Genomic DNA, 13,800 nt, shown 5'->3' on the forward strand with positions numbered 1-13,800 from the left:
AGCTTTCCAGGGGACATATAGACAAGCCAAGCAAATGTTGAGATGTACATTTGGAGAATTTATTTCCATTTCTCTCATAACTATCAATCTGTGGAGTCCTGCTGTTGTAAAATAAGATTAAAGGAAAATAATAATCAGATACATATTTCAGCACTAGAAAGTGTTTCTTTTAACACAGTTCTAATACAAAAAGTGGCAGCAGACATCCCTCATATGCAGCTTCTTGCAGAATGGTCTGCCAGGAAGTGGGTAATGATGGTGACATTAAGAACATATGTCAGACTGCATCCGATGTTGAGTTCGTGCTGATTTTTCCTTGGTGGTGTGTGTTTGTTTGTTTTTATTTTAGAGAAATCCACCTGCATTTATTTTAAATGTTCACACTTAATACTCAGGGATGCAGATGAGGAGTGTTAGCATAGAGGGAGTGGGAACTGTGGGGGAAGTAAGAGAGATTAGAATCCTGGGTGTTCTGATCGTAGATCAATAAAATTACAACCACCTCCGTATATTCAGAGAAGAATTCTGATTTTCATATTAATTAGAAGAGAATTTAGTCCAATCCAACATACATGGTAAATAAATTAATATTTATTTATGTATTTTTTTCTGCTTTTTAGGACATCAGTGCAATGGAAGAGGAGAAAGATCAACTGGTCAAAAGAGTAGAGCGTCTCAAGAAGAGGGTAATAAGAGAAGTAACACTGTTCCGTTTCAGTGTCATAATCCTTGGCTTGCAACTCTGATTTTGGAATGCAAACAGGGATTAAGATAAACATACTGTATGTCTAGGAAGGAGTCGAGTAACTAATTGACCTACAGGGAATCTCCCAGGCCTCAGTCCAGGGCTTTTAAGAATCTCGAGTCCAGTACTTTGCTGTCATTTCTGAGTAGTAACGTGCACAGAAAGGAAGTGCTAAGTGGGCTTGTGAGACATATGATCCCTTTAATGTATTTCTCAACTATCTGACAGCAACATGCACTATTTATCCACTTGCTGTAGGTGGAGACAGTACAAAATCATCAACGGATGCTTGAAATAGCAAGACAGCTCCGCTTGGAAAAAGAGAGAGAAGAATCTCTGGCTCAACAGAAACAAGAACAAAAAAGTCAGGTACTGACATGAAAACATACCTATTAAAATAAAGAGCTGTTGACATTTGTTTGGGAATCAGGCATTTTAGAAAGACAGCAGGACCAACAGTAGAGAATTTCTTCCGACCCCAGAAAATGAAATCCCATTTAAAAGATCTATGTAGGTTTTAAGGGAAGAGGCTTGACCCTGCAAGTTTTGAACAGCACAGTGAAGGTACTTGGCTGCTTCAGCTGCCACTGACATCATCCTTGAGTGTTCCCAGGAAACGTTCCATGACTTACTGCCGGAGCACCCAAAGGGAACTCATCATATTTATGGGAGTGAGCAAATGTTTCCTTGGTTTGATTTCTATCTCTGTGCATCTGCACCAAGATTTCAGGGGCTGAGCAGCACAGCAAGTACCTCAGCTTCTCCCTGGGTGGGGGGAATATGTATTCAGGAGCAACCTTGGGATTTTGGTCCCTGAGTTTGACAAAAGTGGTGTCCTGAGAAGTACTGGAAGCTGTCAACACATTGGATGTCAACACCTCTGAGTGTGAGGGTGGGTTTTATTCCTGACCTATGTTGTCAAAACAAGGTACTTTCATAAAATCCGGTGCCATTTTGTTACACCATCTCACCAAATTCTGTAGCCTGAACTGCAACACTGTAATAAAAGGGGAAAACCCCCCAGATCCCCTGTATTGCAGTCTGTGTCTGCATGTGGAATCAATGGGAATTAGTAGCTCTCAGGCTGTTGGGTCTTTGCTTGAACCTGCATGAGATCACAAGTAAAATGAATGCGATGTCCAGCTAATTCCAGTTCTTAGTACACATCTCCATAAATCATAAAAATGCAAATCAGCTGGGGCTTGTTTGGCAAGAAACTTTCCATCTGCTCTTGGGATGGACAGTGGATTGCTGTGACAACTCAGCTGCATTGCAGGGACCGAAGGATAAGGACAGGTACCACCTGCAATCCTGATTCTTGCTGCCTTTTGTTGTTGTTGTAATGCTCAAGGCACTTATAATTTTGGTTGAAAATTGTTGAATGAAGTTCTGCCATAAAGTATCACTTGGGAGAACAAGAATCCTCTCTTCATTTAACATTAGAGAATATCAAATAAACCCAGGCCAAGTGTTGAAAATTTGCTCTGGCACATTCCCTTGTGAAACAGATCCTCACCAGATGCTTAGAGCTGCCATTTTTTCTGTTTGAGGTTCTTTTGCTCTTTTGGTTTAGTTGTTTGAATATGTATTTCCAAGGGATGAGCTTATGTGTGTCCAATTCTCTCTCCAAAGTTGTTCCATGCAGAGCAGAGGCTGCAGAGAGCCCAGCTCCAGCTGAAGGAGATGCAGGATGCAGTAGCTGATTCAAAACCTGAAAGTAAGTGGTGATCTACAAAGGGGTTACGCTTCTCTGGCAGAAATTAAATCAAAACCTCTTGCTCAGTCAGAAGTTTGTCTTTTCTAAGCTTTTATGCCTTTTGTGTTTGTAACTGGGCATTGGTGAAATACTGCTTCTTAAAAATGCTCTCAGTGAATGGACAAATACGTTGAATACTGTTTTATTCAGTGTTTTTTCTGGTTATCTTCTATAAAGTATTTGTTTGAAAAGCTTTAAGGCCTGTTTCTTGTTGCAGTGCAGTTTTGTGCTGTAGTTTTTTAAGGTACCAAAAATAAAGCTATTTCCTAATTCAGCTTTTTTTAATAGACTGTAAATTATATTTAATTATATTTATATACACAGCACACACTTTTAATGTGTGTGATTATAGATATATAGATATAAATATGTAGATACTAGATATATCTATATGTTGAAGCCTCTATATTTGTATATTAGTATATTTGTTTATATATCAACATTCTTTGTTCTCTCTATGCAACTAATTTATTGAGCTGTATGTTGCTGAATTACATTCATAACAGCAAGATTGCTTCTCCTTGTTTTCAGTGATATCTCAGACTGAAAATAACTAAAGCAAAATAAATTCTATGCCTTGTGGAGTGAGTTAGTTCTACATGCTCATCTATAACAACAGGAGGTGGAAGAGTTGCAGTTACTAGAGAAATGTGGAACTGACTGTCTCCAAAGGACAGTTTGACAACCTCCAGGTTTCTGGTGATTTAATCACTTTGAAGGAAATGTTCCAAGGATTATCCAGGCAATTTGACACCAAAACTGAGAGTCAGTTTAGAGTCACAGAATCATAAAATCTCCTGAGCTGGGAGGGACCCTCCAGGATAATTTTTGAAGGTTCAGTGTTTCAGACATGTGTGATCTTTGCAAATCACTGACCCCTTCCAGTTTATTCCTCACATTTGATTATTAATAACACATCACAGGACTGACAGAGGTTTTATGTGCTGTTCATGCAGGTATTGGGGTGGATTTATTGGGAAATACTTTATTGTATGGAAGATAACCTGTCCCTTCCATGGGGCTTTTCCAGTTGAATTCTGGGTTACTGTGGTGAAAAACGTGCCATAGAAACATGTATAAATTAATTCCAAAATTATAGAATCTGGCTATTTCTCAATTTAAATTTAGTAAACCAAGTCATTGTCCTACTCTTTCAAGAACATTTGCTGTTTCAGTTGCATCACTGAACTGCTTTGGCAGCTCCTCTGAGTTAAAGGAGTTTTTTTCAGTCTCCACCTCGTGTTGTTATTACTTTGTAATTTTACTTCATTTTTTTATGATGCTCATCAGCCACTGAACCACAAGTGGAACTAAGGGAGTATCTGAACCATCTTCTTCACTCACAGGGCCCTGCAGTGGATTTTATAACTGCTCCTTTTTTTGCAGTAGCTATCAGAGAGTTTATACAGCAAAGCTGTATCAACATTTCTGTTTTAGTTCCTGGGTTTTTTAAAGGCCAATGGAAACTTGATGGGTTCAGTTCACAGAAGCAAAGGTAACATAATAAAAAGCCAGTAAATATGTCATGTCATCATTGAGATGAAAATAAAGTTAACATATTTAATTTCCTTATCTTGAGTCCTACTTGCAGGGGAAAACAAAAAGTATTTAGATGTTCCGAAGCAAAGCTTGGAGTCATTACTTAAGAAAACTTGTGTTGAAATTTTGCCCAGACAAAGACTTCAGGACTCAGCTCTGCAATTGCTCTTCCCCACTGGAGTTACAAAGGCACTGCCTGTAGCAGCAATTACAGAAAGCCAACTGTTTTTTTAATAATTGAAATTAGGTGACCACAGTGCACTGCACAGTGCATTTATTTTAAAAGCTTCCAGTTATTTTAAAAGCTTTGTTGGGTTACAGTTGGTACAATGTATTTTAGTTTTAAGATTCCCTTTGGCTGCCTCAGCTACCTCCTCATAGCAGTGTAGTTTGTCTGCTGACAGTCCAACAGCTGGAGTTTCACTGGAAGTGAGATCCTTTCCTTTAAAAGAAATTTCTTCCGTTTTTAATATTTCACTGGTTTAATACTTCAGTTTTTACTTCCTAGGCAAGATAAAATGTTAGAAGTTGTTCATGAGTAGAAGTTTTGTTGTTTGTCTTATGGATTTGATGACTTCATAATTAATGTAGGATGAAGTGCTTTAAAGAAATGGGAAGGAACTCTTTGAGGAATGCAACTCCCATGTATTCCTGAGAATCATTAGCATATAATTAGCATGAGCCTGCTTGAATGTGCCAGGAAAATACAGCTTATGGTTAGCAGGTTCTTAACTCCTAGAAACATAATATTTATAAGACTTTGTGTTGTATCACTGATTGTTATGAGCTGTTCTTGAGACTAAAATTGATGATGGTTTCACAGAACCTTCCCTGTTTATTGACTTCAGCCCTTCCCTATTTCTTAACTTCAGTACTACTCAGGATGTTGTTCAATTAGGAAGGGATTTGCTGCTGGTAGCCCTGAATAACCTGAATTTGCAGATTCTGGAGGGTTTTCTTCTGTTGTTGTTCTGGATATGAGTTATATTTTTATTAACACTGGCCACCAGTTTGAATAACCATAACCCAGCTCATGCTTTCTCTCCAAGATTGCCACCTTTTTGCTCTGATTATCTCTGCTGGCACAAACACAAATTGTTAAACAAACTGAATAACTGAAATTCTTCATCTCTGTCTACTTTGCAGAACATTATTCGTCACTTTATTGGCAAAAATGTGAAAAAAGTGGATGAGTAGCTTGGAAATATTGATTAAAGAATGTGTTAAAATGATTGTTGATAAACAGTAAAATGTGTAATTTATAAAATTCATTAAATTTATGTGTAGTAATAGATTTAGGACACTGGGAACTTCACAGACACCGGTCAAGGAGGAATTGCTTTGTACAGATGTCTATTTTCTTTCATTCCTGATGAAAAATAGAAAGTTAGCAAGCTATTATTTATATATTCCATTTGATAGAAAACATTAGCATTTTTCTTTTTCACAGAACCGCCTTTCCCTAAAATTCCAAGGTTAAATGATCTCCTCCAAAACTACAGACCACATTGGAATTAAAGTTCTAGAAGTATTTGGTAAAAGAGACTGGCTCAGATGGAACTTTATTTCCATCTTTAGAAGATATTATTTATTATAAAGTCACTGACAATTGATGCAAGGGGAGGGTTAAGCAGTTTTAAGATAATTTGGTATCTCTGATGAGATACAAGTCTGGTTGGTGAGATTGGTAGTGTTTTTAAGGTCTTTGACTCTTGCACCTCATTTTGAAGAACAAACAAGGCAGCAAAAATTCAACATGACCCCTGTTAAAAGGATTCCAAGGAGTTTAGTGGAAGGTTTAGAAAGAAGTGGAATCATCACCCAGTGGGGTTTGGCTCTTTTTTGTTTAGTATTTTCACCAGATTCCTGCAAGAAAATAGCAAATGATCTCTGGGGAAATAAAAATAGGGAAGTGACTGAATAATGAGGAGACTGTTGATTTGAAGTGACTGGAATCACTTAGGAAGCCAAGCCCATGCCAACAGGTTCTATTTTAAGGAATAGCCAAATTCCACGGCATTCCCCCAGGAATAATGTATATGCAATGTGTTTATGGAATGTGAGGCTCTTTCCTAGGAAGTGACTCTGCAAAGAACTTGTGAGTCAGGTATAAAAATGGGGGAACAGGAGCTCCCAGTGTCAGAAATAAGGTGATATCCATGTGTTTGTTTCTGGGAGAAAATGCAAGAGCAGAGTCCCACTGCCCCTGGTTTGGGCTCTGAGATGTCCATCACTGCAGCCTGTGACAATTCAACACTCAAGAAGAACTCTGAAAGGTCAGAGAGGTTTCAAAGAGCTCCAATAATAATTATAAACATGGAGAGCATAATTTACAGTGGCAAATTCAGGAAGCTTTTCAGATTTTCAGGGATATATTGAAGGGATGGTTGATCCGTCAGTGTTTGCATGTCCCAGGCCTCTCTTTAATATCCCTGTTTAAAATCCCTGTTTAACAGAGGGAAATTGGAAGTGGTGGCATTGGGAGCTGTGGAGGGAATCATTTCAGTCCCTGCAGAAAGGGATTTGATGTTGGAAGTCTGTTCCAGCCATGCCTTTGTCGTGCCCTTCTGATGTGATATTGAACAAAGTATTGGCAGAGAATCTATAAAATGAGGGCCCCTCTCTCTTTTTTCCCCCCTTTTAAAAAACTGAAGTCCTGTTGCAAATGGTTCTGGTCCAGGATGTGCAGTTGGCATCCCTATGGTGGGAAAAGAAGTGGGAACCTGAGCGTGAGGTGAATCAAGTTTAAAGTCCACCAGCAGAATTATGCAGAGAAAGTCGCCTCTGCTCTACATAACTGAGCAAGCAGGAATAAACTCTTTTCTCCCATCCCTCTCTCTGTAATAATAATAATAATAATAATAATAATAATAATAATAATAGTGAAAATATTTGAATGGAAAACATGAGGAGTTGCTCTGAATAGCTCTGCACATGTAAATACGTGGTTGGCAGAACCTTGTTAAAATAACCTTAGGGCACAGAGCCAGATTTCTGTGCCGCTTACGTGTGTACGTTTTGTAACCATAAGTCAATGTTGAAACATTAAAAACAGAATTTATATGTGTAATGGAAAGATTTGAAGTATGATGGCTTTTTTTTTTTTCCCTCTCTAGCCTGGGAATTTGCAAAAGAATGTTTTTCACTGTAAAAAACAAAACAAAAAAAACCAAAACCCCGAACCAAGAGCTGCTCCGTGTTTGGGTTTTTAAGGATCTGTTAAGCAGCTAAAGTAGCTCTTCAGTAGTTACTTCTCCATATGTTGAATTGAAGAGCAGGGAAAATATATCCAATGTATTTAGGGAAGAAACATTAGTCATAAGGGATGTTGACATCATGTCTTTCCCCATCAAGATGTCAGGTTTTAACTCGCTTTGTTGCTCGTTGCACTGTCAGGAATAAGCACAAGAACCAGTCAGGGTGTGACAGGAGCTGGGAGCAACTCTGAGGTTATTTGGGAAATAAATCAGATAGTGATCAAGGTTATAGCCCATGAAGTCAAAAGGTCCCTGCTCTTATGAAAGCTCTTGTGGTTCTTTGCTAAGTTTATTGTCTACGACAAATCCTTTGGGCTGCACATTTTGATCAGAAAATTGGAACAGCACAAGAAATAAAGTATAGGTTATATATGCAGATTTTTTTTTTTTTGCTGCTAAGAAAACCAAGAAGTTAATTTGATTTAATTAAAATATTAATATTTCATATCCAAATAATCAATATCACATTGATTTCCACACCACAGACCTTGGGCAGAAATATCGGGTTGGGAGTTGTGTTGCAGTGAGTTCTGAGGTGATAATTCAGCTCCCAGGGGATGTGGGAAGCAGCTTTGCTGCATTTGCAGAGGTGGGAGATTTCTAGTGAGACATTAAAATGTGGTCCTTCCTGCCCAGCTCTGTGGTGGGCTGAGGAGGATTGGAATGGAACTCTTGTGGAAGAAAGAATTGGGAAATCTCTCCCAGGAAGTCCCAGTGTGTTTCTCAGGTGCAGCTGCAGTGCCAAGGACACGATGGCTGTTCCATACACAGAGTAACTTGGTTTTTCCCACTCTGAAACCAGTGTGGGGGCTGTTTTGCATGAAATAAATGGCCTCTCCACCAAGGGGAGAAGGTCCTGCTGTAATGTTGCTTTCTATAAATGCAGAAACCAACAAACTAAACTGCTGGAAAAGAGGAATTCCCACTCATATTTAGTTTGTGTTGACTTGCCTTTGTTGGCAGCGCTGCTTTCCCCAGGGTCTGTTTTCTTTCTTCCAGTTCTTGAGGTTTTCTCAAGAGCTAATGGCTTATTTCCCCTCTGGCAGCTTTCCTGGCAGCCTGGGCTGGGAGCAGGGGGTGAGGAGGATCTCTCAGGGCAGAGTGGGAGAGGTGAAGAGCAGCAGAATGAAGGGGGCCCCTTTTCCTGGGCTGTTTCACTTCATTCTGACCTTGTTTTATCAGTCATGCTCTTTAGCCTGAGAACCAAAATCTGCTTTCATCTACATCCTTTCCCATCTCTGTTTCAGCAACATCAGCTGTACTTTTGTATCTCTGTGCTCTTCTCTGCTTGTGCAGTAAATGAAAGAGAAGAAAATCGTGAACTTCTTGTTTTTCTTGGCAATTTTCATTGCAATTCCATCTTCTCCTAAATATGGAGAGAACAAAACCCTCCAACTCCAGCAAGTTATCTTATAAAGCAAAAGAACCAGGAGTACTTACCTTTTAGTCAGCTAGATCATAAAAACTGCTCTGAAATACACGTTCCCACTCTCATCTGACATGTAACTTCCAACTCCTGTAGTCCTTGGCACAGTTGTCTCAGAGGAGTAATTGCACTAAACTGCCTGTTGTCAGTGCAGACTCTGCAATGTAATTTAAATAGATGTTTCCTTTTATTCTGTCGCATTTTTCTACCTGTGAATTGTTCTTATCTGTATGTACTTGGGTTTATTTATAAATTAACTGTTAAGGAGACTGAATTACTCTCTGTACAAGAGCCAAGTCTTACATGGTAAGATATAGATGCATTAGGCTTGTGTAGAGCAAAACTTATAAATGCCATTATTCAAGAATTTCTTCTTGATTTTATATTTAATTGTTATTTTCTGCATTCTCAGTCTATAAGCTTCCTGAGATTAAACATTTGTTCTTATAAGAAAAAATAGTGGCTGTTTACAGGGAGGCAATTTATGAGTGTCCCAGCAATATAAAAGACCCTTAAAGTAGGCATACATTAAACTCTGCCCATTTTAAGGCCTTTTTAGATGCCAGATGGAAAAAAAGCTTTATTTTAAAGGTGAAGCTCCAAGGATATAACAAATCTGTACATGAGCTGGGCCAAATTCAGATTTTTGTACAGATAAAGGTTTAATGGCAGTTTATATCAGTGCCATGTGTTGAATTTTGCATCTGATTCAGCTGGAGTTTCATGTTAGAAGGGATTTACTTGTTTATTGATGAAAAGAATCTGTCAAGGAGTTAACAGTTGTATGTTAGAGGTGCATAATAACACCTACTGTATTGTTTTAACATCCAGATTAAAAATTTAAATCAAGTAACTCCCTTTCTTTGAGCACTGAAAAGAAGACTCAGATGTTATGCTGTTGTTATTGTAATCAGCTGCTAAAAACTCCAGTGTGTTGGGCAAATCAAACTTAATTACCTGCTACATTGCTTTTATAGTCACACACTGATTTCATTTGTTTTTAAGGTTTAATGAAGAAACTGGAAGAGGAGATAAATTTCAATTCCTACCTGGTTACTGAAAAAATGCCCAGAGAGCTTGAGAGTAAGAAGGCCTCAGTGTATCTCCTGCAGAAGGTGGTTGCAGAGCCAGCCATGACTCAGTCTGATCTCACTGCCCTGCAAAGTGAGGTGAGGGCACCAAGGTTGCACTGAATTGTTCTGGAGCATAAGCTGAGCTTCTTGTACACTCTGGTGTTCTTATCCCTACTTTATACCCTTGAGAAAATGTTTCATTCCCAAAGGAACCTCCCTTCAGCTGTAAAACCAAAGGATAATGTCTTAATCACTAAATGCAAACTCTCAGATAAGTTTTGGTTTTTTTTTAAATGCCCACAAAACAGACACAAACAAACAAACCAACCCCAAAACAAACCCCAAACCCAATCATATCCTTAGGTGCTATTTAGGAAATTGTGTTGGCAATTTGGAATGGTATGAGCAGAGCTGGTAATCTAGCACTAAAGGGCTGGTTTTTTTCAGATTTCACTTGTTTTTAACTCTCAGAGACCTCGAGGGGAGTGTTTATACCAACACATACACAGAGTTTATAGAGGGAACAACATTCCCTGAGTGATGGGTCTTCACAATATGATGCCTTAATCCATGTGCAATGGCTCAGAACTCTTTAGTGTTTGGAATAGACCTGCATTGTTTGGTTTAATTGTGAAGAGCAAAGGAAATTTGGGCATCAATTGACTTACCTTTCTAGATCTTTTCAGAAGTTAAAAGCAAATGGTGTTAGAATGAGAAAAAATCCCTATTTGTAGGATATTCTACAAATATGCAGAGGGATTTGTTGCCACACAAGTACATTTATGTATTTCACTCTATGAAATTTTCATATTTGCATAATCCTAAATGAAAGATTAAATGTCTAATGTTATGTTCTAGAAGAATTTAGAGGAATGCTAATTATTAGTATTTCTATTGATGATGAAGATTACAAGATTACAATGGAGTTAGCAAGGGGGGTGTTTAATACTCCAGGATGTCCAGCTCAGGTTTTGCTATGAAATGGAGATAATGAGGAAGCAGAGTATCCGTGGTTAGGGCTGACAGCATTAATAACTGGGAGATTAGGGCTGAAATAATAAACCAGCTCTGTGATTCAGCCTCTGCTTTCCCAGATTATTCCCTCTAATGAAAACAATATTTGTGGCTGCAGTTATGTCTTTCAGACATTCTTGAAAGCCTGTTTTGCACGTTTCTTTTCCGAGTGTATTGTTGGGTTTTTGGCAATGTTTTAAAAGGCTCTGAGTTTTTTTTCTCTTTCTCCATGATGTAACCTTTGATTTTTTTATATTTTGGAAGTATCTTCTTCTTGAAAGATAATAAAACCATGTCATACACTTGGCTGTTATCACAGCATGGCCTTAGATTTTTTTTTTAAGTCAGCTTTTTATTATCTCAGTGCCTTAAAAAGGAGCTGAACTGCACTAAGCATGTTACCATCATGCATTTTAGAATATAAAACCCAGGAATTTATTCACACAAGGGAATTCTTATGCCATTTTCAAATTCAGGCCTGTTCTGCCACTAATAGAATAGAATTCACAGGAGAGTTTTTTTTACAGGTGTTAGAGTATTTTTAGTCCTGTTGAGCGCTTTTTTTGCAATACTTGGTTTTCCAGGCACATGGATATTGCTCCCAGATTGTCAGGGTGATGCCCAGCACTGTCCCTGTGTTAGGGTTTGACTCCAGGGGATTTGTGCACATATTTACACTGCTGCCTTATCAGCTCCCATCTAGAGAGCAGAGAATTAAAGGAAGGTTGCCAGGGCTGTGGTTTCCATGGCTTGGGAGAGTCCCAGTGTGCTGGGAAAGCTGGAATCTGCACATTGGTGTGTCTGTGAGCTCCAGATGCAGCAGCTCTGAAGCTTTGGCTGGAATGAAGCTCAACAGTTTTGGGATTAGGAGCAACCAAGTGCATCTTGTGGCAGGAAAAAAAAGGTGCCACACAGCTGGAATATGATGGTCTGTGATTTCTCAAAGTATTGATGAAATTTTTATCCCTTAATCTTTATTTGCTTCTCTTTAAAGTTGTGGTTAAACTGTTGGACGAAAAGGAATTTTAGTTAATATTGATAAAATGGCATTTTTCACTCAGAATGTGGCAATAACAGTCTTTTTCCTGTACCAGTTCACTGCATTTTCTCTCCACATGCACCACTTTACTTCATTTTCAGGGCCAACGTCGTGTTTCTGCCTTATCATAAAGGCACAGAACTGGAAATCCAAAAACAGCCTCTTCCTGGCCAATACTTAATGACTCATGGAGCTTTTTGGGTCTGTTTCTCTGTTTTAGAAAAGGAACTTGCTGGATGGTAAATCTGGGTTGCAAAGCATTTAATTCTTGGAGAAGAAAAAGAAATCAAGCTCCTTTTCCTTAGTTTTCTGCTCTGTCTTGCAGATAAATGAAGTCAATGCACAAATGAATCAGCTTACTGAGAAAAGAATGATGAAGTATGAGCCAACAGATAGTAAATTTTCCATGTATCGCCAGCAGGTAAGAAGGGAACAAAATTGTGTTTTAAGGAAAAGCAGGAGAGAAAATCACTGATTGTTTTACATGCTGGGTTTTTTTTTCTTTAATTTATTTAGCATAAATCAGAAATACATAATAATGGAGGACAAAAAGAAAAATAAAGAGCTGTTGAACGTGTGTGTGTTGAGGGCTGAGCCAAGCAGTTGCTTTCAGCAGTGTCAGTGAACGTGTATTGACTGCTGTCCTTGCAGCACAGCAATTCTGGAAGGATCATTTTGGAGGAGCTATTTTGGTAAAGCTCCAGCTGTGGATGGATTCTCAAAAGGCAGCACGAGGGCTGCCTGCTGCAGCTCCATCCCCTCCTAGTGTCTGACCCCATGCCATTTTCCCTGTTACATCTATTAAGAAGGAATTCTTTGATTTTATTTTTTTTTTTTATCCTGAGGCTATAAAATAATCTTGCTACAAAATAGGCTGTCTGGTCTAGTCTTAGTAAATTCACAAGTTATAAAAAGGATTTATGAACTAGGAGATTTTCAGAGCTCACACAGAAACCTGAGTGGTTCCTTTTCCAGGCAACCTGCACCGCTGCTAATTTTATGGAAGATTTTCATGATGCTGCTCTTGGGGATGGCTTAAAAAATAAAAAGGCTCAAGTAAAATGTATCAGTGGGAGGGGAAAATTGGGATAAAATGTATAATGCAGTCCAGCCACAAATTCAATGTGAAACACACCATTTTGATTTGTAAGAGATGCTCTTCCCAAAAGAAAATCCTGCTCTGGAATGTGCTGGTTCCAAAGGCCAATTGGGCTGTGGTGGAGAGGAAGATCCACCCCAGGAGTTGAGGTTGCTCAGAGTTGGGGTCTTTGCTTTTTTCTGCCAGGACCTGGTTCTGTTCCACAGAATAATCATCTCTGTTGTACCAGTTTGTCACTGCAGATCCCTGGTGAGCTCCAGGGCTGAGCTCCCACCCCAGCACGATTCTGGCAGAGATATTTTTAGGAACAGAGCTGGTCCTTTCAGCTGAGTGTGAGAAAACTGGTGTGTTTTGGCTTTGTTTTTTTTGAGTTTTCCCTTCCATTTGAAGAAACCAACCATGCCTCCAAATTCATGCACGTGCATCTAAATTAACCTGTTGTTTTATTTTAAAATATGTTTCAACAGGATACTTTGGCAAGATAAAAATCCCTCTTTTTTTTTTTATCCCTGAACTAGTGTATATTATGTTCCCAAATCTGTCAGCTTCTGCTCAAAACTCAGGTATTATTAAATATGCGGTCTTGTATAAAATATTTTTCAAATGCTTTATATTCTAGACTCAGAAAGAAAAGTATAATCTGTAATCTGCACTATTTCTGTGCTGTATTGCTTTATTCATCATCTTCCAGCTATTTGCCAAGATTTAGTGGCTCAGTTCTGCTTTAGTGTAACATATTTCTGTAGGTTGGAGTAGGTTGGAGTTATAAAAATCTGTATTATGACATTTGTGAAATCTTGGATAACTTTCCAGTTAAGCCATGTTGGTGTATCTTACATATGCACAGAAAGG

General features: G+C 38.6%; 1 protein-coding gene across 1 annotated transcript in view; it reads left to right on the forward strand.

The window, feature by feature from the left end:
* IFT81 (intraflagellar transport 81) overlaps window positions 1-13,800 on the forward strand; it is a 37,633-nt gene that overhangs the window by 5,657 nt on the left and 18,176 nt on the right. Inside the window, exons 5-9 of the mRNA XM_018076465.2 lie at window positions 621-686; window positions 1,004-1,114; window positions 2,378-2,462; window positions 9,729-9,892; window positions 12,175-12,270. Coding sequence (XP_017931954.1) covers window positions 621-686; window positions 1,004-1,114; window positions 2,378-2,462; window positions 9,729-9,892; window positions 12,175-12,270 — 522 coding nt within the window. The remainder of the gene's footprint in view (window positions 1-620; window positions 687-1,003; window positions 1,115-2,377; window positions 2,463-9,728; window positions 9,893-12,174; window positions 12,271-13,800) is intronic.

This window comes from Manacus vitellinus, unplaced genomic scaffold, assembly GCF_001715985.3.
Source record: "Manacus vitellinus isolate BGI_N305 unplaced genomic scaffold, ASM171598v3 scaffold_31_pilon, whole genome shotgun sequence".
Classification (NCBI taxonomy): Eukaryota; Metazoa; Chordata; class Aves; order Passeriformes; family Pipridae; genus Manacus; species Manacus vitellinus.